Here is a 25593-nt window from a genome sequence, read left to right as displayed (position 1 = left end):
TGTACATTCATAAAAATTATGAATTCCTAGAAATACTCCAAAGTATACGTACTGTATTTATTTCACCGTGCCTACAACAGCAGGCATGTCGTATGAAATAAGGGTACCCGTTTCGGTAGGTTTCGTTTTGCTTCGGTAGATTTCGTTTCCTTTCGATTTCGTTTCGCATTTTACAGGTAACCATCCCATGAAATAAGGCTTGCAATTCTTATGAATATGACCTCTGAAAAATTTGAACACAGTAAAAAAAATCAGTTTTGGTTTTTTCTAGGATATATATAGACTTGTTCAAGTCTCTATGTTTAATAATCATTGCTCTCTTTAATACTTTTTATTAATGCCAAACACGGAAGGGGGAGGGAGGGTTTTTTTTAAAAACTCCCGTACGTTTCTGTCATCGATCTACATCGATCACGCTCTAGTGGAAAAAAAAACAACAACCAGCGCATAGAAAGTATATGTAGTTTTGCGCTTTATAAATGAATAATAATAATAACCACGGTGAGTTGAAGTGAGAGATAAAATCTTCCAAATAATATTACATTTTAACGTTTTAATGTTCACTTTCATTTCTGAATAAACAGTAGAAAAGGTATACAGAGTGTTATTTATACTCGTATGTTTTACTTGCGAATCGGTTAGTTTCAATATATATCATATTTAGTTTTGAAGGGGTGGTCTCGTGAAAACCGTGTGACTTTAGATTTTTTTGTCAGATGTTGAACTTTTGATCTAATGATATTGTTATTCATATGCGGAAATCTTGATTTGTATTCGATAATCTTGATATCTATATGCGGACGGAAATTTTGATCTATATGTGAGAAATCTTGATATCTATATGCGGACGGAAATTTTGATTTATATGTGAGAAATCTTGATATCTATATGCGGACGGAAATTTTGATTTATATGTGAGAAATCTTGATATTCATATGCGAATTTTTTTTTATTTTACTCTACGAGAGAGAGAGAGAGAGAGGCTTCCTCTACTCTTCTGGAGTACCAACGCATGTGGGCGAAATATTCCAGGGGCAATCGCTCACACCCGCCAGAGATCACCTGGGTCCTAAATACAACAGTGAGGTTGTTCAACACGTCACTGATACTCTAACAAGATTTTGACATTCAATTCATTTAATATGTGACTTATGTATATATCTTTCATTCATTGGAAGGGGGGGGTACATAAGATCTAGCACGCTATATATATCCACCGTTCTGGTGCCTGTGCTCACGTCCACCTCCTAGGGAATGCTACAGGCTGGTGCATGTTGGAAACTGTAGGAGGGTCCACAGTTTGCTCTGTACTTGCTCTTTAAACCAGGTAGCACGCAGGAGACAGCTGAGATGCGCAGAGATCTCTTCCCCCTTAGATGATCACCCGTTCAGGTCCAGGCACCCATGTCCACATAAGGCCCCCTGTGTTGCCCCTACGTTGGTAGTCAAACTGGCCGCCTCCCCAGTTCCCCACAAAAAATTGCACGCGACCCTTTCCGCCATATATGTAAATTTGCACCCTGTTTCTGATTACGATTAATGCATATTCAAATTTGTATCACACTTGTTAATCCAGCTAGGTAAGCAGCCTATGGGGGATTACAGGGCAGCCACCCAAGCTTCGACATAGCTACTGTGTTTATTCAGCATATTAGGGCAAGGTCAACTATTCAATTCAGGCAGTAGGCCAAATGTCTCACGGCTGGTAGTGCTGTATATTTATTAAAGTTTAATTTTAGCAGAGTAGCTCCTCTAGTTAAATTTAAGACATCCGAGGTCAGGTCATGGTCAATGAAGCTAATTCTTTTATCAATTTTTGAAATTATGCATTTCACCTACAATCAATATGACTAAATTCATGCGTACATCTAGCATGTGTACATCAACATTATCAAATACGAATCAAATATTATGGAATATAAATCGAGATTTATATAATTATCGAATATAAATAACAAGGTTACCAAATGTAAATAAATAACAAGATTATCGAATATAAATCAAAATTTTCGCATATAAATATTAAGATTATCGAATATAATTAAAATTTTGTCATATATGAATAACAAGATTATCGAATATGATTAAAGAGTTTCGTATATAAATCAAGATTTGTATAATATTGCAACGTTTTACACACCGTAAGTGTATCTGTTCAATGCTGAATTTTTATATGCATACATACAGTACATCGTCGCAAACCACGGGTTATTGTTTCATTCTATTTCACAAACGTATGTGAAATAGAATGAAACAATAACCCGTGGTTTGTGACGATGACATACAGTAGTACATGCAACAAAATGTAGTCTGTACAATTGTCATTTGATAAAGTCAATTAAAGTATATGTACCAGATCTAGAGTAAAACATATCTATGAGATACACATGCAATAGCTTAAATACCTTGTATACTATTTTTAAAAATCATTTTAATTTAGATAATTCAAAAATAATAAAAGCAACATTTTACGTTTTAGCTAGACGTAGGTTGTGTACATTGACGTCGCGTCATTGCGCGACAAAATCACATGGGACATTTATTTGGACATTAAGTATCTTTTCGTTTTCCTAAATGGACGCGGGATAAAATGAAATGTTGTATATTCTATATAGTAAATTTTATGTACTTTCTGTAAGTTATATTCATTAAAATATTCGCGTTGGAATAATGCTTAGAAATAAGACATAAAATGGTAGAATTGTTTAAAAAGCGCGGTATTTGTAGAAAAAGGACATTTCACTGGACACCGATAAAATCAATCTACTTCATGGATATACTCAGAATTTTATAATACTGGTATACATTGTGCTCCACGATACATGTACATTATAAATGTAACAAGGATAGTCAACTTCCCCCTGTATTAGGCGTGCTACTGGTCATGATGATTTGCATTTGCAGTCTATCTACAAACACGGGACACCACTGACAGGCACTGTCTTTGCCATTTTTAAGGTCGCTATATCAATTCTATGAACTAAATGTTTAAAGTAATTGGTTTATGGTTTTTAGATAAGGACGTCACAATCATACACCAATTCTTACGTTATTTGGGACAAAATCAATCATTTTATTAATCTGTGGATAAAGCGTATGCGTATTTCATGTAACGCGGGACAACGAAAAATGACGACATCTGCGTGTATATAACTCCGTTATTGATAATATAATGCGTGTAAATTATATTTTATATAAGCTATTATTATTATTTATATATTTTCCTTGCCATTGATGTATAAGACTTTAATAATCCACAAAATATACAACTGTGTAAACATAGCGGAAACATTATCTAATGCACGTATGAAAGTAACACCAGTACCGTGCGCGACGTGATATCAAGTCAAGTGCATAAAAAAGAAATGTGAATTTTATTATATCGTATTACACTACAACACACTGTATTTACATTCAATAAAATCCTCAGCTCTGACATCTGTAGTTTACATTAATCATTGTCCAGAATGTCGGAATCTACTGGCCTGAAGACAGGGAGGAAGCGACATTTGGGCCAATCAAAGTAAATCTCTTGGAGAAGGAAACTGGACACTCTCCTTTCCACATTCTGAAATTGAAAGTTTCCAACATTAAGGTAAAACAGAAGACTATTCCCACAACTAGCTAGAAATACCGTAGAATAACTTCATGGAATATAAATTTTGTGGCCTAAGAAAAATAAAATGATTGTAGAGGTTTTATTTCTCGCCTTTAGAGTTGTCATTCTTTGTCCGACTTAAACCTCGTTAGTCATCGTAGAATCCACGAGCTACATGTATTCTGTCATTGAAAATTACGTCATTCCATTGTATAATATTATAGAAAATGGGGAGAACATTTGCTGTTGTTGACAATTACGGCAATGTTGTTTGTTATAATTACTTAGACCAAAGAGGAGAGAGTTTTGAAACAGTTCCAGTGCAAATTTTGGTCGGAAGATGCGGTCACGCCTGAGAGACCAGAACCAATGCTAGAGATGATAAAGGAAGTGAATACTTGGCAACGACAATTCAACAATCCTACCATCGTTGTACATTGCATGTATGTGTTTACGTGTATACGTATACAATAAAAATGTATCTCGCAGTGTTACATTTAAGCCCCTTTCACACATTCACGGACCAGGAGCCGTCGACGCCGGATGCAAAATTCTAGTCATCCAGGGTGATCCGATGTCTTTGGATTCTGTGACGTCGTAATGCCGTTGTCAACGCGGTCTTATCACGATGTAGACACGGAAAACTCCGGTTTCTCTACGGATAAGCACAGTAGGTACCCGTATGTCCCGAGAAAAAATCCCGGTTGCTGCCAGCATGATCATGGAGCGTACGGAAGATCACGGTTCCTGCCGGTCCATCCACGGTTGTTTCACGGAGATACATGGATTATCACGGTCTTTCTGCGTTTATCGTGTCTGTCCGTGTAGTTACCGGGAACAATCCGTATACAGACCGTAGACGTCCGTGTTCTTCAGCAGAAAAGATTCGCACACGGATGACCCCGGGCTTTACACGGTTACTTCGGTGGCCACACGGACTTCTCGGTTGATACACGGACTTCTTGGTTGATACACGGACCTCTCGGTTGATACACGGTACCTACACGGATCAATACGGAGGATTTTCTTCCGGGACGATCCGGGGTAAAAATTAAACATGTTTAATTTTTTTCACGGTTTGGCTTGGCCAAGCCGGATTGTCCCGGACGCCGCCGAATGCATGTACACGGTTTGTACACGGTGATGGCGGATTGTCACGGACCATCACGGATCGACAATCCGGGATAATTCGGCGTCTCATCCGTGAATGTGTGAAAGGGGCTTTTTAGTAGTATCATACATGAAATTTATTTTCTGACAGAGGCTCGGTCAAACCCGAAAATTCTCTGTACTTATTAGAAATCGAACAGTATTGAAAGAAAATGGAATCACATGTAACTTGTATATAATTTCAGGAATGGTGCAAAGAAAAGTGGTCTTTTTTGCACCGTCGCCACCGTTATTGAGAGATTGCGCACCGAACTGGAAGTTGGGGTTCTGCAGACAATTGTACAAATGAGGACTCGTCGCTCTCAAATCGTATCTAGTAGGGTGCGTTCTCATGTTCACAGTTCTATATTCTTTACTACTTTCAGTTTTATTTGTTTTAGACCAGGGGGGTCACTCAGGTAACCTATTGCTATTCGGGGTTTTTTTACCAGTCGTCGTGCGTAAACTTTTCACTGTTTTAAACTTCTTTTCAAGAACCGATAGACCAATTTCAACCAAACTTGTCATAAAGTATCCTTGAGTGAAGGGAATTCAAGTTTGTTCACGTGACGGTCAATTTCACCTTCCAAGGAACGATAATCAAGAAAAGGCACAAATAGGGTGGGGTCATTTACAAAATCTTCTCAAAATCCAACGGGCCAGAAAAGTTGAAAATTATATCATAGTTTCCTGATGTAGTGTTGACAAAAAGTTTGTTCAAATCATGACCCCTGGGGGTAGGGTGGGACCATAGTAGATAAAAAATTATCATGAGAATGAATAGGAATTAGATATCCTAAAAACTATATCCTCAATAACAGCTGGGCTATGATGAGTCATATTTACATGCAATCATCCCCAGGTAGTGTAGATTGTAATTTGTCCAAATTGCGGAAACCGGAGGTAGGGTGGGTGGGACCACAATAAAGGATCAAAAGTTTTACATGGGGATATATAAGAAAAATCTTTTTCTCAATAACAACTCCGCTATGGTGAGTCATATTAATATGCAATCGTCTCCAGGTGTGTAGATTGAGGTTTGTTTAACGTGTGTCCCCGAGGGTACGATGGGACCACAATTGAGTTTCAAATTTAACATAGGAATATAATGATAGGAAAAATCTTTTAAAATATACTCAAAACAGAAGCGCCATGATTACTCATATTGATATACAAGCATCCACAGGTTGTGTAGACTGCAGTTCGTACAAAACTTGACCTCCCGGGGTAGGATGCGTCTTAAACAGGGACCCAAACTTTACATATGAATGCACATACTGATACCTAGTAACATATAATGAAATAAACAGCAGAAAATGCATTAGTTTACCTCATTACCTAGATTATGACTACTTACAGATTGTGAAAAAGCCTTTGATACTTTTTCATGGACATTTATACAAAAAGCACTAAAACTTTTTAACTTTGGCCCCTCAGTGAGGATACGATACAAAACACTGTTGTCGTATGGCTTAAATACTATGTGTATACAACAAGATGCACTAAGAAGTCCTCGAGTGTGCACTCTGCAATATCACAAATGAAAAAATTTAAAACAAAAAAATATTTCTTATAAAAATGGTGAAAAAGAAAAGTTTGATAGGAATAGGTGGAACCAACCAACTGTTTTCTTAACTCTCTCTCTCTCTCTCTCTCTCTCTCTCTCTCTCTCTCTCTCAATCTTACATATCCTCACCTTATGTCTTGTTTTTTGCTCTATTAATGTATCCCTGATATATGTGCACAAAAAAAAATCGTTGAAAAAAATTAAACAGTAGAAAATGCATTAGTTTAACTCAATGATATGCAGGGATAAACATATCATATGATACATTTACTGACATGTATGTGATTAGAAAGTAGATAAAAACATTTTACATGTCATTTGCTTTTACAATCGGGTTTGATTTGAGTTTAGGTTTGATATTTCAAGAAGTGAACGTAGCAAAATGTTCTCTGTGTTGTGTATCGAGTTGTTTCATTGCAACTAGTTTTAGATATGACATCGGTAATCATTTTCATTATATACTACTAAATGTGACCAAAAAAATCATTAAGAATTAGTTTACTAAATTGATGGCAAATGACCCAGTAGAAAATGTACGTACCCTGTATGTTCCATGTTACCGACACCCGAAAAACAAAACTACGCGGCATTTTCTAAATATTTTTTAACCCGCAAACAAGACTACCCTCAAACCCACGTGTTTTAACTTATACGGTACCAATTTTGTTGCACCAGATGCGCATTTCAACAAATAATGTCTCTTCAGTGATGCTCAAGCCGAAATATTGGAAATCCGAAATAACAATAAACTTGTAAGAACTAAAAAAAAAAATAATCAGAGTGCCAAAGACTGGAGTCAAATTCGTCTAAAGATCAGAGCTATGCATGAGGTAGATCATCCTTAATTTTGAAATGAATTTCTAAATTTTATCACAGCAATTAAATATACAAGCTAGTAACAAAGTACTTAGCTACTGGGCTGTATAAACCCTCGGGGACTAACAGTCCATCAGCAAAGGCCTCGACCCAGGGGTCGTAATGTAAAACTTATACGGTACCAATTTCAATGCACCAGATGCGCATTTCGGCAAATAATGTCTCTTCAGTGTGTGTAAACAGCCTGAGTGCACCTCAGGAAGTAGTAATCTCAGCTACCAACATCACATAATTCCTTTGTAAATAATTAATTATTTCTACATTTTACATAAAATTTCCTAATCAGGGGTACAAAAAATAAAGAGAAAGAATAAGGGGAAATGAGAAAAATAGCGCATAAAAATCCCTTTAATTATATGGAACTACAATTGACTAAGTTCATTTGGCTTTACCGGCGTGATATGCTGATAATAGATTCTTTTCTTCGACAAGGGTCAAGGTAAATAAATATAATCTATCAAAGGCGCTTACCATAGTACAATGTAATAGTTCCTTAGTAAACAGGAAACATTGCAATCTTCCTCTTTTAATATCAACGTTGAACTGATAATAAGTTCAATGGTTAGTACGATATTTTATAATTTCTATCTGGTATTTTTTTTTTTTTTCGGTAGAATGAATTACCCGGTTGATTGTTTCTGTAATATTTGACATCGAACAAAAATGGAAGATAGCAGATACATGAAGGAACAGATCGCATATTTGGACATTAAAATGAAATACTGCACTAATGCATGTATACATGTACAAGCGAAGACCTACATGTATGGACAGTATGTAAAATGCCTGCAATTCATTTCCCTCACTGTTCTCCGTTTAAAAATAACATGTCAGAGTTGTCATAGATTTAATCAAACTACACATAGAAATTGTTTGAGTTTATTTCTTTATAATTATTATTTTTTGGTTATAATAACTCAAACAAGTTATGAATAGGCCATATGGCTGTGCAAATAGCATTGACAGTATTGAACATTTGTTGTAGAGGACAATGATGAGTAACTTTATTTCAATAAATGATGTGCCTTGTATCACATATGTAACATACCTAGCTAGCTTATTTTCATAACAACTAAGTTTTGTGTCCCAAGAGGTTGCCAATATATTTTTATAGCAATATGAAGACCCCAACGTTTACATGTTTACTAAGATTTTCCATTTGTTTCTTCTCTCAGTATTGTTGATTAGTGAGGATTTCTCTGGGAGAGGGACATCTGTAGTTTTTTGTTGTTTTTTTTTTTTTTTTTGGAAAACTGTTGAAAATAGATCGAAGTTCTGTAATTGCAAACTGCATGTAGATATGTTTTTATAGGGGGTTTAACTGAACGGGTAAGAAGAGATACATACAGGGTTTTATTTTCTATTTACAGGGGGTGATGTTTCAGTTATCTGAATGATCACTTCTCGCCAATCTTTAAAAAGAATTATGAACAAACTACGACCAATCTACCTACCACATATATGCATATCGGTACATGATACTCAGGTGACCGTTAAGGCCCATGGGCTTCTTGGCTTTGGGGGGGGGGGGGTTCTAGAGTATAAATTTGTTTAACATTCAAATTTTCAACTAAACAGTAGATCTCTCATGGATTTATTTTCTTTTGTAGGAACAGCTGATCTTCTGCTATGATGCTGTATTGGCCTATTTAGACATGTTTAATACTTACGCAAACTTAACCTGAGAAAGACATCGTTGAAATGTGTATAAATATGTGATTTTGTTATTTAAATGTTGTATAATCATACTGAATGTAAAAATGTGTATACCGGTATTATCATTTCAATCATCCCACTGAAAATGGCTATATTCTATATACATGTTGAAAATGTATGAACTTTTTTGAATTTCACGTTAAGGTTTCTGTTTTTATATTCATACACGGAACAGACGAAATTGACCGAGTCAACACATTATAGTTGCTACAGAGTATCGTCATATCGTACTATATTGTGTCATGAAATACACAGCGGGCGTGACCGGTCAGCAGATGATTTTTACTCTCCTATGCACCTGACCTTTTCTCTGGTGTTACCGGAGATCCCTTCCTGTCCTAATCTCAATGAACTGAGAACGATAGTATTGTTTCGCCGCCAATCTTCTGGTTAATTTTTAATAATTATCATTTTAAAATTATTTTTTATGTCAATATAGATATTTAAATTTTCATAAAAATTGATTTAGTTGACAAAACAAAGAGAGATAACTTTAATTTGGGTTAAAATCGCGTCTTTCACAATAGAAATTAAATGGAAATCCCCCCCCCCCCCCCTCCCAAACACAAATTCCTTTTTGCAGGTATTGCATGTATATATAGTCATTTAGCAAATTTATACCAAAACTTTTGTTGTTTCATCGGGGGGGGGGGTGGGGGGTGGGGGGTGGGAGGGGGGGAGGGCATATGTCTACAGACCAAACTACAGCGATAATGTTCACTCTGTGGTATATTGCAAATGAGGTTAATGTGTAAGAAATGAAGATTAACCATTTTTTTACTCAATAATATCAAATAATTTGACAAATAAATGGTTCAACGAACACATTTTCTAACCTCTAATCATAAGGAGTTGAAATTAAGAGCAGTTAATAAAAAAACACTAGTATTGAAGTTAATAATCAATAATCATTGGATTCTACTTTCAATTTAAAACACTATCATTAGCCAAATTGCAAAGCTTTATAAAATATACGAGTTAAAAATGTAGCCGGGAATCCAGAGTTAGAGTGCGTAGTTCTTGGTAGACTTGTAGAATGTATGAGATTGGTTAATTTTCGTATTATCTTCCCTTTTTAGCTTACCTGAGCTGAAAGCTCAAGTGAGCTTTTCTGATCGCCTTTTGTCCGTCGTCTGTTCGTCCGTCTGTAAACTTTTTTTTTTTTTTTACATTTCCGACTTCTTCTCCAGAACCACTGAACCAAATATAACCAAACTTGGCCAAAAGCATCCTTGGGTAAAGGGCTTTCAAGTTTGTTCAAATGAAGGGCCATGCCCCCTTCAAAGGGGGAGATAATCACAAAAATGCAAAAATAGGGTGGGGTTATTTAAAAATCTTCTCAAGAACCACTGAGCCTGAAGAACTGAAATTTACATAAAAGCTTCCTGGCATAGTGCAAATTCAAGTTTGTGAAAATCATGGCCCCTGGGGGTAGGGTGGGGCCATGAGAGGGGGTCAAAGTTTTACATACAAATATATAGGGAAAATCTTTAAAATCTTCATCTCAAAAACTACATGTACTTGGCCAAGAAAGTGGAAATGTACATGAAAGCTTTCTGACATAGTGCAGATTCAGGTTTGTTAAAATCATGACCCCCGGGAGTAAGATGAGGCCACAATTGGGGGTCGAAGTTTTACATACAAATATATAGGGAAAATCTTCTCTACAACCACGGAGTCAGAAAAACTGATATTTACATGAAAGCTTTCTGACATCGAGCAGATTCAAGTTTGTTAAACTCATGACCCCTGGGGTTAGGATGGGGCCACAATTGGGGATCAAAGTTTTAAATAATTAATAAATAGGAAAAAAATCTTTAAAAATTTTCTCCTTAAGAACAATTGGGCTAAAGAAGTTTACATTTGCACAAAAGCTTCCTGCTTTAGTGCAGATTGAAGTTTGTTAAAAATCATGGTCCCCAGGGGTAAGATGGGGCCACAGTAGGGGATCAAAATTTTACATACAAATATATAGGGAAAATCATTAAAAATCGTTTGATGAAAAATTACTCGCCAGAAAAGTTTACATTTACATGAAAGCTTCAAGACATAGTGCAGATTAAATTTGGTAAAAATCATGGCCCCGGGAGTAGATTGGGCCACAATAGGGATAAAAGTTTTACATGCAAATATATAGGAAAAATCATTAGATATGAGCCAAGGTGACTCAAGTGAGCGATGTGGCCCATGAGCCTCTTGTTCTTAATTTTGTCACAAATCAAACACATCTTTAATTTTGTTTCATGTTTTCATATGCTACCATTCTTTCACGGCACTAATTTTAATCAATAATATCGATTACAATGCGCTAGCCTACGAGAGGGTCTGTATGTGAAACGCTGAAGCAATGTGAAGTATCGATCGAAGAACACCGTTTCTCAATGTTATAAACAGAAAAAAATGGCGCTTTACAGACCGTTTCTTACCTCTGAATTTGCATTAATAGCAGTATTACTATTAAATGTGACTGATGCCACAGTGAAATTGGAATTCTGCTCTTTTTTCGGCAACAGGGGGCCCAAGCCTCAATCGAATTTACGAAATTGTACGTGGTATCAATCGAATTCATGCTGCATGCAAGAAGAGATCGATGCAACTTTTGGAAAGGTGAAACCATTAATCGGTGCTTCTCTGCTGTGCCAAAGATATACGAACTACCTTATGTGTTATATATGTGCACCTCAACAAAATGAGTTCTACAAATTCGAAAGACTGACTGTGTGTGAAGACTTTTGCGAACATTGGTTTAAGGCATGTGGATCAGCTATTCTGAAAGGGGTCGTGATAAAGGATTTATACAACAACGGGAGAGCATTCTGTAAGGGTCGCTCATTCGAGGTTGACATTAAGGAAAATAACATGTGTTACAGATTTGACACCAATCAAGACAAATCTAGCAAAGGAAATGTATTCTTGGTGAATGAGTTGCTTCGTTTTGTGTGCTTAATTTCGGTTTTAAATAGAGTCTTATATTGATTAGTTAATCCATTTCAGCCTTTTTACAACGAACATTAGTATTGTAGTTTGACGTATTTCATTGTTGCATATTTCATAGATTTATTTGTCTGTATATATGTACGTTTAATTAAAATATGGTAGAGACTATAAACTTGAATTGTTCTGTCCAAACACGGAAGTACACACAAGGAGAGCTAACATTCCGTACATAAGGTGTGTTGTGTGTGTGTGTGTGCATGTGAAGAAAAGGTCTATTTCGAAGATGTAATTATACATGTACTTGCATTTGATTTCAAGGTTAACATAAATTTTTAGCTAATGTTCATTATTCAATAACTGCAAAAATAATTAACCCTTGTTAATTATTCGAGGGTTTAATGAAGCACATTCTTTTGACGTTACAACAAATGGAAAACGCATGACGTGTAATATCCAGGTTTCAAAATAAAACTTATCATTATTTATAATATATATATATATTATACACGCATTTCCACATGACAAACCTGGTATCGTAGATAAGGAGAATCTTCACGTGTAAGGACGTATGGCCCTCTTAATCATAGTTTATGTAAGAACTACAGGACTATAAATACCAGTCCGATACCAGGGGCAGTAGTGCCATTTTACCGTAACTGGAAAGACCAAGAAGTACAAAATGCTCAGAATTTTTGTCCTCGTATGCCTATTTGCATTGAACCTAACGACAGCGTTTATTCTCGACACTTTCCTCGGATCTGCCGTTGAACCCGTGCCTGAGCTCGATGTGCAGAAATATTTAGGAAGATGGTTCCAGGTTTGATTTTTCGCTTTAGAAATCACGTGTCTTTTAAATCGTCTAAGCTGTAAACTTATTGATATAAAGTTTTTAACTAAATTCCAACGTTATCATTTTAAAAAATTGACCGTAGTGATATTCACTTTAATTCCATATAAAACTCAATTCTACTCGGTGCATTTTTTCTACAAGGAATCATTTTACTTAAAATTTGAATAACATACGTTTCAAAAATTATCGTTGCGCATATTAATAGCAATTAGTTCCTCGACCATTGTTCAAAAAGAAAAATCCACAACAAAAATTGATTCATGTAGTACTACAGTAGAACATATTTAACACTGAAAAATATAACATTCCAAACATGAAAGAACAAAAACATTTCTAACTGCTTTCGATTAACTTAAGAAAATATCAACATAAAAAATATACACCAATGTTACAAACAAAATTACCAGTACACGTGTATCTTGATGTTGTCTTCACTTCAGTCACGCTTATATTGAAAATATTTGTATATTTAAATGTTGTTGACAGATGTATGGAAGCCAGTCTATATATGCCACATTTGAAAGGGGTGCATATTGTGTAACTGCAGATTGTAAGTATATAATACGCAATTATAGATTTTACGATACCTTCAGCAATATTAAAAGATGATGAAAAAAGAAGCATATTCAAGATCATATGTTTTGGGTTGGGTTTTTTTCCCTTTCTTTTCAAATCAATAAATGTCGAGACATGACCACATTAGTCTTCAAGCTGACTAATTATGTATAGAAATTTACTTAAACTGGGTATGTTCATAGATATTAACAGGAAATTCAATGGAATTTCAACCAGCTACTGCAAGTGACGACTCTTACAAAACAAGATTTTTATATCAGTTGATAAACTCGTATCAAACTTTACATGCCTTTTCAGACATGATGGCAACAGATGGATCTGGTCATATTAATGTCCTAAACTCAGAACGCCTCAATTCAGGAACCGGCCCAATGAAGGTCATCCATGGATACGCCACTCCTAGCGGCACCCCAGGAAAACTTTCTGTTCATCTGGAAACCGTTATATTTGATGCGCCATGTATGTATAATTTTATTGATTTACTGCTCATTCAGTAGAAGAGCAAACACGATCACTTCTTTTTATCATAACGATAGACATAATCATATCTTGTTTGGTCCGCGAGTTTCTCCAGGTACTACTCGGGTATTTAAAGTACAACATATTCTCAGATAATTTTGACAGTTATTTTTTCCATTCAAACAAAGAGGTTGTCTGATACAGGTGACGCGTAACTGGAAGTTGTGGTAATCGCCTTTGAAAGAAAATTCCTACAGGACTTTTCTTTTGAAGGACATGTTTCCTAAGGGATTTATTTTTCCTGTAAGAGTTTAAAATCTTCAGCAAGAAATTAAGGTGTCAAGAGGTCTTATTCCAAATTAATTGAAAATGTCTACATGAAAAATACATCAATAAGGAGACTACGTCTACTCATGTCATCGATTGATGGGTGCAAATGTGTCATTTGATTTTGGAGAAATTATTCTTGAATGTGTTGGATATGCATTCCATGTATAAGTGCAAAATAAATGTGTCATCGCACGTGTGTCAGTAAAATGTGTCATCGCACGCGTGTCAGTAAAATGTGTCATCGCACGCGTGTCAGTAAAATGTGTCATCGCACGCGTGTCAGTAAAATATGTCATCGCAAGCGTGTCAGTAAAGTGCAAATGTACTGGATGCTTTTTAGGTTTTTGACGTAATACTTTTATGTGTAATTTTTTGCCAATTGTAAGGTATTGAAGTTACAATTTCAACAATGAGGACGACAGACTTATTTTTAAAGAATGACCACTACTCAACATTTGACTTGAGAAATATCATTATGAAAACTAGTGATGAAAGAAAATTAACTTTGGAAGTAAACTAGTTTAGAATGGTTAATACTACATATTGTACATGTAGTATTAACCAATTAGAACTCACGTATTTGCATTTGGACGGAAGTGGACGGAGTGGTTCATAGTAAACTTAGCAATATTTTTGTTACAAGTGACATTGTAGTCGCTGGGTGTGTAAATGATAATTAATAACCGCTTATCAATATAAGTTTCAAGCATTTTATAATGGCAAGACTGTAATTGTGAACAAAACAATGTGATATCATTTTGTTGGCCCATTCACACTCCATTATTTATAACATTTAATAAAATACAACTTGTTTTGGATGACAATTCCTTAATTTTCCCCTAGATACCCTTCATATTGTGATATCACTACACGTATTTCTTTTCTTAGACTGGGTGATCAAGCTCGGACCAGCCACATATGGAAGTGAAAACCAATACCAATATGCCATAGTCAGCGACAATGTTAAAGCCACCCTTTTCGTACTCGCCCGTGACCCGATGGTATTCCAGAGAGACTATGAAGCAGAGGTTCTGCAATTTCTGAAGGAAAAAGGCTTCACGTCTATTGTTAATAAGCCAGTTAAAACTTACCATGAAAGTGACTGTGTATATAATGATCAACATCAGTAGATTTATCCACATATAATTAATATTGCATCAAATACATGTTAATGATACCCATAAAGTTTCATTTACTTTGTCATGTGATTTTTAATGTTTTAAGTGTCTGTTTTTTGTCATGTCGTATGCCCTCTTTTTCGAAAATGTTTCTCAACGAGAAATGATCATATCGATATATTATGCAATATCAAGAAATATCTTCAAAGATGTGCACAGTATGTGAGAATTTTAATGATATATGGTAATTGATCTCCCATTTTTTTTATAATTATACTCTTATTACGTCATTTTTCAATAAATATGACAAAATTTGTGTACTTGTGTTCGGTTGTTTGAGATAAAATAAAAACAAGACTATCTTCATTGTATATAACAAGCGTTTTAATCAAATAACATTAATGCGCTTTCAACATACACGAAAACATACCACATGTTTATTAGTGATTGATTGATTGAATATTGTTTAACTTCCCTCTCGAGACTATTTCACTCGTATGGAGACGTCACCACTGCCGGTGAAGGGCTGCAAAATTTAGGCCTATCCTCGGCGCTTACGGCCTTTGAGCAGGGAGGGATCTTTATCGTGCCACACCTGCTGTGACACGGGACCTCAGTTTTTGCGGTCTCATCCGAAGGACTGTCCCATTTAGTCGCCTTCTACGGCCAGCAAGGGGTACTGAGGACCTATTCTAACCCGGATCATCATGTTTCATTCCCGTCACTATTACCCATCCAAGATGATTGATTGATAGTATATTATTTAACGTCCCGCTCGAGATTTTTTCACTCATTTGGAGACGTCACCATTGCCGATGAAGGGCTGCAAAATTTAGGCCTATGCTCGATGCTTATGGCCTTTGAGCTGCGAGAGATCTTTATCCTGCCACACCTGCTGTGACACGGGGCCTCGGGTTTTGCGGTCTCATCCGGAGGACCGCCCCACTTAGTCGCCTCTTATATGGCAATCAAGGGGTACTGAGGACCTATTAAAGCCCGCAATAAAAATCATTTACATACAAAATAATTTCCCTTTTATAAACTAGTCAATATTTTTCAACCACGCCGTGAATGTAATGCATTCAATAGAATAACGAAATTCACGTTGTCCCGATCTCTTTTTAGGGGTATCTGCCCAATTTTAAGAATTATTACACCGTGCAAGATTTTTAGTTATCAGCGAGGGTTTGTGGTTCGCGGAAATTGAATATGTCATAGCCAACACATCATATCGCTATAACATACATGTATATATGATTTATAATGAGAGCTAGGTTCGCACAGCATCAAAAGCCTCCGTCGCCGAGTGGTTAGAGCATCGCGCTCAAAATCACACGGCCTCTCACCTCTGATCGGCGCGGGTTCAAATCCCGCTGGCGCCGGTAAGTGAGAGAGTGTCCCAGTTTACTTTCGGAAGGTCGGTGGTCTCTTCCCAGGTACATTGTATATCTGGGTTCTCTCTTCCACCAATAAAAACTGGGCGCCACCAGATAATTGAAAAATTGTTGAGTGTGGCGGAAAACATCAAATCAATCAAATGCCGCCTTGAGTTTTGCACGAGATTTAACTTTCATCAAATATTGGTGCACAAAATAGTCACCACTTTCCCATACAAACACCATTCAACCACAAGATGACGTTCTAGCAACTACTAATGAAATACAACAGAGCTACTAACAACTGATGTCCCACTATTCACTTACAGTATTAAACTGTTCTCAACTAATAATTCATGATCTATCAATCGATGAAACGGCTCTTAATTGTGATTTAATTTCTTTCGAAATTCCTTATTTCAAGTATGTATCTACTTGTTTAATTTACGCCCCTTCTCGAATTGAGATGTCCTAAGTTGTGGGTGAAGTACTACAAATCTAGACCTATGCTTTGCGTTCAGCACCGTAGCAGTGATGGTTCTTTACCGTACCAACGCTTGCCTTGACACAGGACCTATGTATTGGAGGTCATATCCAAAATACCCAGAAGTTTCACTTCTAAGTGCCGAAACCTTCTGCCTCCCAGACACGAAGCGAACGTTCTAATCACTGAGCGACATAAACTGGTACCCTGTTGACCTCGCTTCTCTCGTGTACAACAGGTAAACGGCAATTTTTGACAGCCTGGATTTGCAATCGGAACATCACTCGGCCTATTCCGGAGAATAAACCTGGTGAGAGATTGCTACACGGGTCGTTCTTCGCTGTCATGGCGAGTGGGAAAAACGAAGTGCGGAAGAAAGATACGAGTCAAAGAGAAAGCGTAAATTTATTCAATCATGGACCTTGAACCGTCCATAGCTAAAATTTGACGTTGATTAAAATGCAATGTTGTGTACGTATTGTGAAAAAATGTAAGATGATGAGGAGACTGGAAATGAGTTGCTTGAATCTGAAATTGACAGAAATTTAATATTATATGAAGTGAAGTATGACTGACGTTTTTTCATTTGTTTTTATTCTTACTATACGTATTTTTTTTTTTTTTTTTTTTTTTTTTGGTATTTGAAAGTTAACTAATCTTTTTTCGGGCTGGTAAATTTTACATTCAACTAGCCCGACCGGAGTTTGAAAAGTTTTTGACCTAGACTGCTACTCCATCAAACACGGCCATGCTCCAAGACATATTAAAATCATGTGATATTTGCAAGCTTTATATTTTTCAGAATGTGAAGGTTTACCCCTTAGAGCCAATAGAGAGTAGGCCCATGAAAACAAGATTCAGAGGTACGGAGAAATCCTTTACGAACGCTTTAATTAATGGGCAGATAGCTCCTTCCGTGAAAAAGACCCGAAAAAGATGGACGTTCATAAGAAGTACAGTGTTCAAAATTCAAGAGACGGTGTATGAGTACGAAATAAAAAAAGACTCGGTGGTAAGTAACCTTTATACATTTCAAATAAATTAACACTATTCTTACACCGACTTTGGGTGTACTTACTAACCATTCACTTTCGTACCGTCACATGGATAATAGTTTAGTTGAGAAGACCACGAATTTAAACAAATGACATACAGCCAAGAAAATACCATAGTTTTCAAAATAATTGATGTCTATGTTTTGCCTAGTTACTTGTTATTGATATACATGTCTTAGTACACAGTTGATGTGATTAAAGCCTGGCAATATTCGCATAGGGCAAATATCATAAGAACTACAACAGCAGAAATCATTACTGATGACATGAACATAGACCTGTAAAATGACGATTATATTCTTACTCACAGGGATCATGCGCTCACATCATTTCTGGATTATAATTTCTGAGGAAAACTAGAACTGTCCTTTTGGGACTAATACCCCCCCCCCTCCTCCAAGACATTAATTTTTAAATGTTGTACAAATACATTCGTAATGCAATTTATGTTTTAGTTAACTAAGTTTTCCTATCATGCATTAATTTAAAATCACTTCTTTTAAAAATTTTGACACCACAGGAGAGTGACATATTTTCAGTTAATGGACACGTCATTTGAGATAACGAACGAAGAAGAATTAGTGAGGGAGTTTTATACTCACTCACTAGTATCTCTTGAGGATGCAGTCTCAATCCCTAGAAATGAGCGTCGTTCAATTGGGCCCATGGAGGTCACAGAACATAGACCAATATTACAAGTAAATTCTATGATCTTCATAACACTAATTGTAACAATATCACATCATTTACCTGACTCTCCTTACCTTCGCCCTGCTGTTGTTTAACTGCTGTATTGGACTTAACTTGATGTAGCCCCATAATCACAATATGTATAAGCATGATGCAATGTCACAAGACAAAAATACTATGGTGTGAAATTGTCAGAGATATTTCCTCATTCCCATTTAAAACTATATAAATTGATCCCGATATTGTGGACCAATCCTACTCGTAATGGTCAAAATTTCAACATATTTAATACATACTCATATATCAACATCAGAAAATTGCAATTTTCCTTCAACGGTATTATTACTATCAATGATAAAATAGTATTCATAACTATTTCATGAAAATGTCTGATAAAAAAGCAAATTTATTGCATAATGGTTCGAAAGCAGTTATTGTCCTTGAATTTAAACTTCCGAAATGTTTTATGTTAAATTAACAAGATTTTTGACTTTAATTAACTATCAGAAGAGTCTTCAACAAAACTTGTTCCGATCATGCAGAAACCTATCATTAATTTTGCAAAATTTAATTACATCACAAGAGGACGGAAATACTTTAAAATTAAAATTACAGGTTGGGGGATCTGAAAAAAGGAAAGACCATACGAAGAGTTCTAAATGTGGAATCGAACGGGAGAACCGCGCAGATCACCTTATGGGGGTGGGGGTGGCGGAGACCCCCCCCCCCCCCCCCCCCCCCCCCGCATTAGGAACACTGATTAATGCTGTAGTGGTATGTTCATCCAATGATTTTAATCGGCAGAGGGCATACCGCTCCACACCATCCACAGAAATGCTGGTAAGTTATCGTTCAATATCTTAAATTGAAGAGTTTTGTCAAATCTGTAAGGTATCATTTTAAAGCAATTTAGTAATATGTAAATCAAAATTCCATTACAGACTGTGTCTGAGGAGGAAGAAAGCAGCCCATTTGATTCGACAATTGAATCCGTATCTTTTGTTAGGTAAGATGTCCACAAACCTTATAGCAGAAAAAGGGAGATTACCTGCTGGTTAAAGAAAATAGGGTCAGTAAAATGAACATTTTCAATTCGTTTTTGCTATTTTGTGTATTCATGTAATTATTGTATATGTTGACTGTTTTAATCAACCTTACCAACACCTAGAGATGACTTGATCTTGTGCAATTTCCCTCACCACTTTACATTCATTGTTCAGTTGGTTGGTAGCATATTGTTTAACATCCCACCTGAGAATTTTTCAATCATATGGCGATATCACTACTGCCAGTATAGGGCTACAAAATTAAAAGCTATATTTATCTTAATATTCCACACTTACTTTGACAAGGGGCATGAGTTTTTGTGGTCTCTTTGACAAGGGGCATGAGTTTTTGTGGTCTCTTTGACAAGGGGCATGAGTTTTTGTGGTCTCATTCAATAGATACCCCACATTTTATTTACCTCTTCCAAAAAATTAAGGGACACTGAGAAGATATTTTACCCAGATCTTCACGGTTTCTTTAGATTTTAGTCATGATAATGGTTGAAAACATCTATTAACGTTATGGAAATATGGTGAAATAACACATTCTTTAAATTGAGCACATTCTTTTTTAAGGTCAGAATTAAAACACTCACAGTTTTCACTGAACCTCCCCTGACGGAAGTCACAATTCTTTTGAAAAGGGAGAGAGGAATAAAATAAGATATGCCTCATCTAATGCATTTTTCATCCTTCTAATTTACTATAAATATGATAACGATTTTTCCCACTTGAAGAAAATTGTCGGTATTTCTTTTTTAATAATTCAAGAGGATTGACATTTTTTTTTCAACGTTGTATATGATATTTTTATGACTTATTTTTTATATATAATATTTGATATTATGAATTTTCGTATGAATTATATATATGCCTTATATAAAATAATATTATAATAAATTACATTCAATCTAATGGGCCCCTGGCACCATTGGTGAGAATTAAGAGGGAGTATCCGAGGATATTTTATCCCAAATAGTATGTATACTTTTTAATAAATGAAATTATAAAAAGAAAGAAAGAAAAAAAGACAATTTTAAGACGGCAAACTTGACAACTCAACTTTATGACAAACGGGATGATTTCAGTTTCTCCATTGTCAACTTCCCATATTTATGTAGCAATATTCCATTATCACCAGCATATCGTGTTTACATCTTTCTACTGATTCAAGAGCTTGTTCTGCGTGTGGTAAGTTTTTAAATCGAAGCATGCTACTGACAAACAAGTTGATGGAGCAGAGGTTCCTAAATCTCGTTTTAAAGTCAGCATTTCGCAAATTCTATGGTCGTTATAACAATCTAGTTTGCCTATACAACCTATCATTGGGTCAAATGCTGTCTGACGTGTTTCATACCGATTGTTAGACCGTTCTTAGCACGACTATACGGTGTAATGAAGTACTGAAAATATCAATACTCATGAGAAGTTCTGAATCGCTAGGATTACTCAAACACAACCAAGTCCAATTTCATTAAACAAAACATTTAATTACAAGAAAAACATACAATAGACAAAGAAAAAAATAATGTTGAAAATGATAATCCTAGAGTCGACTCAATATTGTTTCAATCTTTCAGAATATTATAAAACAAGATAACGAACAGTGATCAATCTCATAACTCCTACAAGCAATACAAAATAGATAGTTGGGCAAACACGGACCCCTGGACACACCAGAGGTGGGATCAGGTGCCTAGGAGGAGTAAGCATCCCCTGTTGACCGGTCACACCCGCCGTGAGCCCCATATCCTGATTCGATATGCAAGAGCTAGTTCTGCGTATAGTCAGTTTTTAAATCGAGGTAAGCTACTGACAAACAAGTTGATGGTACAGGGGTTTCAACAATCTCGATTGAAGTCAGCATTTCGCAAATTATATGGTCGTTATAACGATCTAATTCGTCAATACAACCTCACATTGGGTCAAATGCTGTCTGACGTGTTTCATACCGATTGTTAAGCCGTTCTTGGCACACTGATTTTGACTGCGGATAACTCCGTTTACCTGATCAGGATATATAGGGCTCACGGCGGGTGTGACCGGTCAACAGGGGATGCTTACTCCTCCTAGGCACCTGATCCCACCTCTGTTGTGTCCAGGGGCACGTGTTTGCCAAAATATCTATTTTGTATTGCTTATAGGAGTTATGAGATTGATCACGGTTCGTTATCTTCACCTTGCATTTTGACATCCAAAGGTAGTATCTGTTATTTCATGAATTGTCAGTAAAAGATAAGATGGCTCATGTATGTAGATTGAAAGGTGAAGATAATGTACTGTGATCAATCTCATAACTCCTATAAGCTTACTTTAATATCAATAAAATAAGAATTTATATTGAGCATATAATTATTTTTCAGTAATGTTGTACTGTAGATATGCTTTCACAGTAATTGCTCTCAAGAAGAGTCAAAAGGATGTGTTAATGATTCTTCAATGAGCACAAATCCACCATCCAAAATGCCCTGCGAGGGTATTAGTCCCGTTAGGACAGTTCTTGTATTCTAATAGAAATTATATTAAAGCAATACAAACTGTAACTGGTGGTATTTTTTCAACTATCCAATTATGCACCAAATAACACCGGTATAACAAATATAATCTCAAAGATTTGAAGAAAAATTCAGCAAAATAAACAAGGGAATATTGTTTGAGAGCACACCTACAATGAGCGTTTCGTATAAACCGCCATTGTGTCGTATATACGGACATGGGAACGATGATTGCCGAACATAATCGGGTTGCTGAGACCGAGGCCTTATACATAGACGGAAACTGACGCGAGTAACTACACGTGTCGTTTGTTTTAAAATATTACGTTGTTTCATGAATGACTAGAAATACTATAGAAATGTGTAACGTTTGTGGGTTTTTATAAAATGTATAAATTTGCTGTCACCAATTGTAACGTAAAATTTCCATCAACCTGTTATCTATGAGGCATGCTACAATAATAGAGTTCAAAGATACCTAAAATTTTAATGAAGAAAAGAAGTATATATAACAATTAATATAAATATTTATTATAGCATTAAAGACCATGAATAAAATTGAATAAATATTAAACTGTCTCTTATAAGAATACTGGCGAACTAGAACTTCCACGGAACTCGGAGAGGATCGGTGCAAGGTGCTACTCGGTGTTCGGTGCTACTCAGTTCTCGGAGCTACTGGGTGCTCGGTGATATAAGGTGCTACTAAGTACTGCCGCTATTTCTAACTAAGTGTAACTATACGGGCATAATCAGGCACTCTGATACTATGATCAGGACTATATCTGAAATCCAAAAGTTCTAAATAACAAAAAGCCCCCCCCCTTCCTAAGCTAACATATTATGCGTAGATAGGAGAGTTCTTGTGCTAATGCCAACCATCAATTTTAACCTATGCAACTAAGAATGATCTAATACCCGAGTCGGTACTCGGTGCTACCCGGTGCTCGGTGTCGTCGGTGCCAATTTACACTGATAAGTCTAGCTAATACTCAATCAAATAGTATACATTACTCTACATTCAACATTGTATGCTTGCAGTGCCAATAATAATAAATGAATGCTAATAAATCAACAACCAAAGTTTGGTTCAGAATCCCGCACCGAGTAGTAAAAATCTAATTACTTTTAAAAACTTATCAAAATTCTACTATGTTCCAAAGAATTCACGTTGTAATTAAATTTTGCTATTTCTAAATAGGCTAAAAGTTCTAATACTAATTTCCAACTTAGCTAAAATAGGAAATTACCTTAATCTTTGCTAGCACTGCCTGACACCGACTTGCTCTAAGGGATCTGACGCTCACGCCACTTAGAATCTGCCGCTTTTATCTTGTGACGTAATGATGCAGCGTCTACGTCACGTGTAAAATGTAAAACTCCAAAAACAATACTTTTATCAAAAAACTAGGATACACCAGTCTACTAATAACATTCCTGAAGATCTACTTTATTAATCCATAATTTCACATTTATTTTAAGCTTATTATTTCGAGAGGTATATATCCAGAAACTATTTATCTGGTAACAATCCGGGATATATTTGTCTCTACCATACAGATTCCAAAACTGAACATTATGCATTTCCAGTTATCATTCAACGAAATCCCGGTAATAAATAAAGGAATTTCTATCACCTCTTATGCGCCACAAGGCTTCAGATTAATCATAATTATTCTAGGGACACTATTCAGAACGGACAAATGCTAAAATATGTACTGAAGGTAAACGAAATCAATTAATTAACATTAAGCACAGACGTCTGTTGTAATTAATATAGACATACATCTATTAAGTTCTAATATGATTACGGTGTGACCGTTGGGGCGAGCGCAGCATATCTGAATACATTTTCAAAAAATTCATATTGAAAACAAGAAAAACTGATCTGGTTCACTGTTAATACGTAGGATTACTGTCTTGCTCTTCTCGCCAATGTAAGATCCAGTTTAGCGGGAAATGCAACGAGCGTGTTGTGACGTAGCATGGTAGTTGTGACGTGACTGTTTACATTTCTTTAGACAATATTTTAAAAAGAAAGGGGGAGGAATATGATTGTCATCCTTTCCTTTCAAATAAGAAAGGTTTGTAATACTTCAAAGATTTTTTTTATTATTTTACGAATCGAACCATCCGCCATTTTGTACGAGGGACTTCTGGGATTGGCGTCAAAAAAAAATTCTTGTTAGAGGTTGAGATTTAGCTCGGATTATTTCCCGCGCTCTAGTCATTAGAGCTCGCAGTACGAGCCAGCGCTCCGCGCTGGCTCGCTATAATAAGAGCATTACTATGAAACATATATTGTAAACAACACTAAAGGTTGTCTATGCAGGCGCAACACTGCCCTCACCTACTCAGGGTTTGGTCTCCAAACTGGTGCGTCAGATTGACTACTATTGAAGATCTTCTAAGGTAATATGATTACGGTGTGACTGTTGGGGCGAGCGCAGCATATCTGAATACATTTTCAAAAAATTTATATTGAAAACAAGGAAAACTGATCTGGTTCACTGTCAATACGTAGGATTACTGTCTTGCTCTTCTCGCCAATGTAGGAACCAGTTTAGCGGGAAATGCAATGAGCGTGTTGTGACGTAGCCTGGTAGTTGTGACGTGGCTGTTTACATTTCTTTAGACAATATTTTAAAAAGAAAGGGGGAAGAATATGATTTTCATCCTTTCTTTTCAAATAAGAAAGGTTTGTAATACTTCAAAGATTTTTTTTTATTATTATTTTACGAATCGAACCATCCGCCATTTTGTACGAGGGACTTCTGGGATTGGCGTCAAAAAAATTCTTGTTAGAGGTTGAGATTTAGCTCGGATTATTTCCCGCGCTCTAGTCATTAGAGCTCGCAGTACGGGCGCTGGCTCGCTGCGCTCGCTAATATCTAAAATATAAAAATAATATGTTTTACGGCGTGACCGTGTTTGAGGGCGAAGCAAAAAAGTTTTGACATTAGTATCTATATCCAAAAACAGGACAAAAACAACCCGAAGTTAGCACGCGGACGGAGCTGTATCAAAGCATCCTAATTTTGGACATTTGATCCGCCTATATATTTAACGCGGGAAATATAACACAATTGATGTAAACAGTACATTGTGACGTCATATTCAGCGTCGTTATTTAGCAAATTTACAAACAAAGCGTTTGAACCACAACAAAAAACATGGCGTTAATAGTGGAGTGATTATATATGATTAAGAAAATAAGATTTACATGCTTTTGCGGATTTTATGTGTAACATCTCAGAACGACGTGAACTTT

General features: G+C 36.1%; 3 protein-coding genes across 3 annotated transcripts in view; all 3 read left to right on the top strand.

The window, feature by feature from the left end:
- Positions 1 to 12015, top strand: part of LOC125671627 (uncharacterized) — a 37409-nt gene extending 25394 nt beyond the window's left edge. The window contains exons 20-23 of the mRNA XM_056163237.1: positions 3467 to 3595; positions 3887 to 4041; positions 4954 to 5089; positions 8801 to 12015. Of these exons, the coding sequence (XP_056019212.1) occupies positions 3467 to 3595; positions 3887 to 4041; positions 4954 to 5089; positions 8801 to 8875 (495 nt within the window). The 3' untranslated portion in view covers positions 8876 to 12015. The remainder of the gene's footprint in view (positions 1 to 3466; positions 3596 to 3886; positions 4042 to 4953; positions 5090 to 8800) is intronic.
- On the top strand, positions 8895 to 12015 carry LOC125671625 (uncharacterized). The gene has a single exon (XM_048907453.2). The coding sequence runs from the start codon at positions 11307 to 11309 to the stop codon at positions 11880 to 11882; it is 576 nt and encodes a 191-aa protein (XP_048763410.1). The 5' UTR covers positions 8895 to 11306; the 3' UTR covers positions 11883 to 12015.
- A 173-nt stretch (positions 12016 to 12188) lies between these two features.
- LOC125671624 (apolipoprotein D-like) lies at positions 12189 to 15492 on the top strand. Its single transcript, XM_048907452.2, has 4 exons — positions 12189 to 12660; positions 13180 to 13243; positions 13567 to 13728; positions 14947 to 15492. Exons 1-4 carry the CDS (start codon positions 12523 to 12525, stop codon positions 15186 to 15188), a joined length of 606 nt encoding a protein of 201 aa, XP_048763409.1. The 5' UTR covers positions 12189 to 12522; the 3' UTR covers positions 15189 to 15492.
- Positions 15493 to 25593: the final 10101 nt, after the last annotated feature.

This window comes from Ostrea edulis, chromosome 4 (genome assembly GCF_947568905.1).
Source record: "Ostrea edulis chromosome 4, xbOstEdul1.1, whole genome shotgun sequence".
Classification (NCBI taxonomy): Eukaryota; Metazoa; Mollusca; class Bivalvia; order Ostreida; family Ostreidae; genus Ostrea; species Ostrea edulis.
Note: the sequence above shows the minus strand (reverse complement) of the source record. Positions and strands in the feature narration are given on the sequence as shown.

What these genes read in the sequence shown, in the direction of transcription:
- LOC125671625 (XM_048907453.2), top strand. Translation starts at nt 11,307, where the DNA reads ATGGCGCTTTACAGACCGTTTCTTACCTCTGAATTTGCATTAATAGCA.
- LOC125671624 (XM_048907452.2), top strand. Translation starts at nt 12,523, where the DNA reads ATGCTCAGAATTTTTGTCCTCGTATGCCTATTTGCATTGAACCTAACG. An exon ending in ATATTGTGTAACTGCAGATT is followed by an intron (nt 13,244 to 13,566) that starts GTAAGTATATAA and finishes ATGCCTTTTCAG; the next exon opens with ACATGATGGCAACAGATGGA. An exon ending in CGTTATATTTGATGCGCCAT is followed by an intron (nt 13,729 to 14,946) that starts GTATGTATAATT and finishes TTCTTTTCTTAG; the next exon opens with ACTGGGTGATCAAGCTCGGA.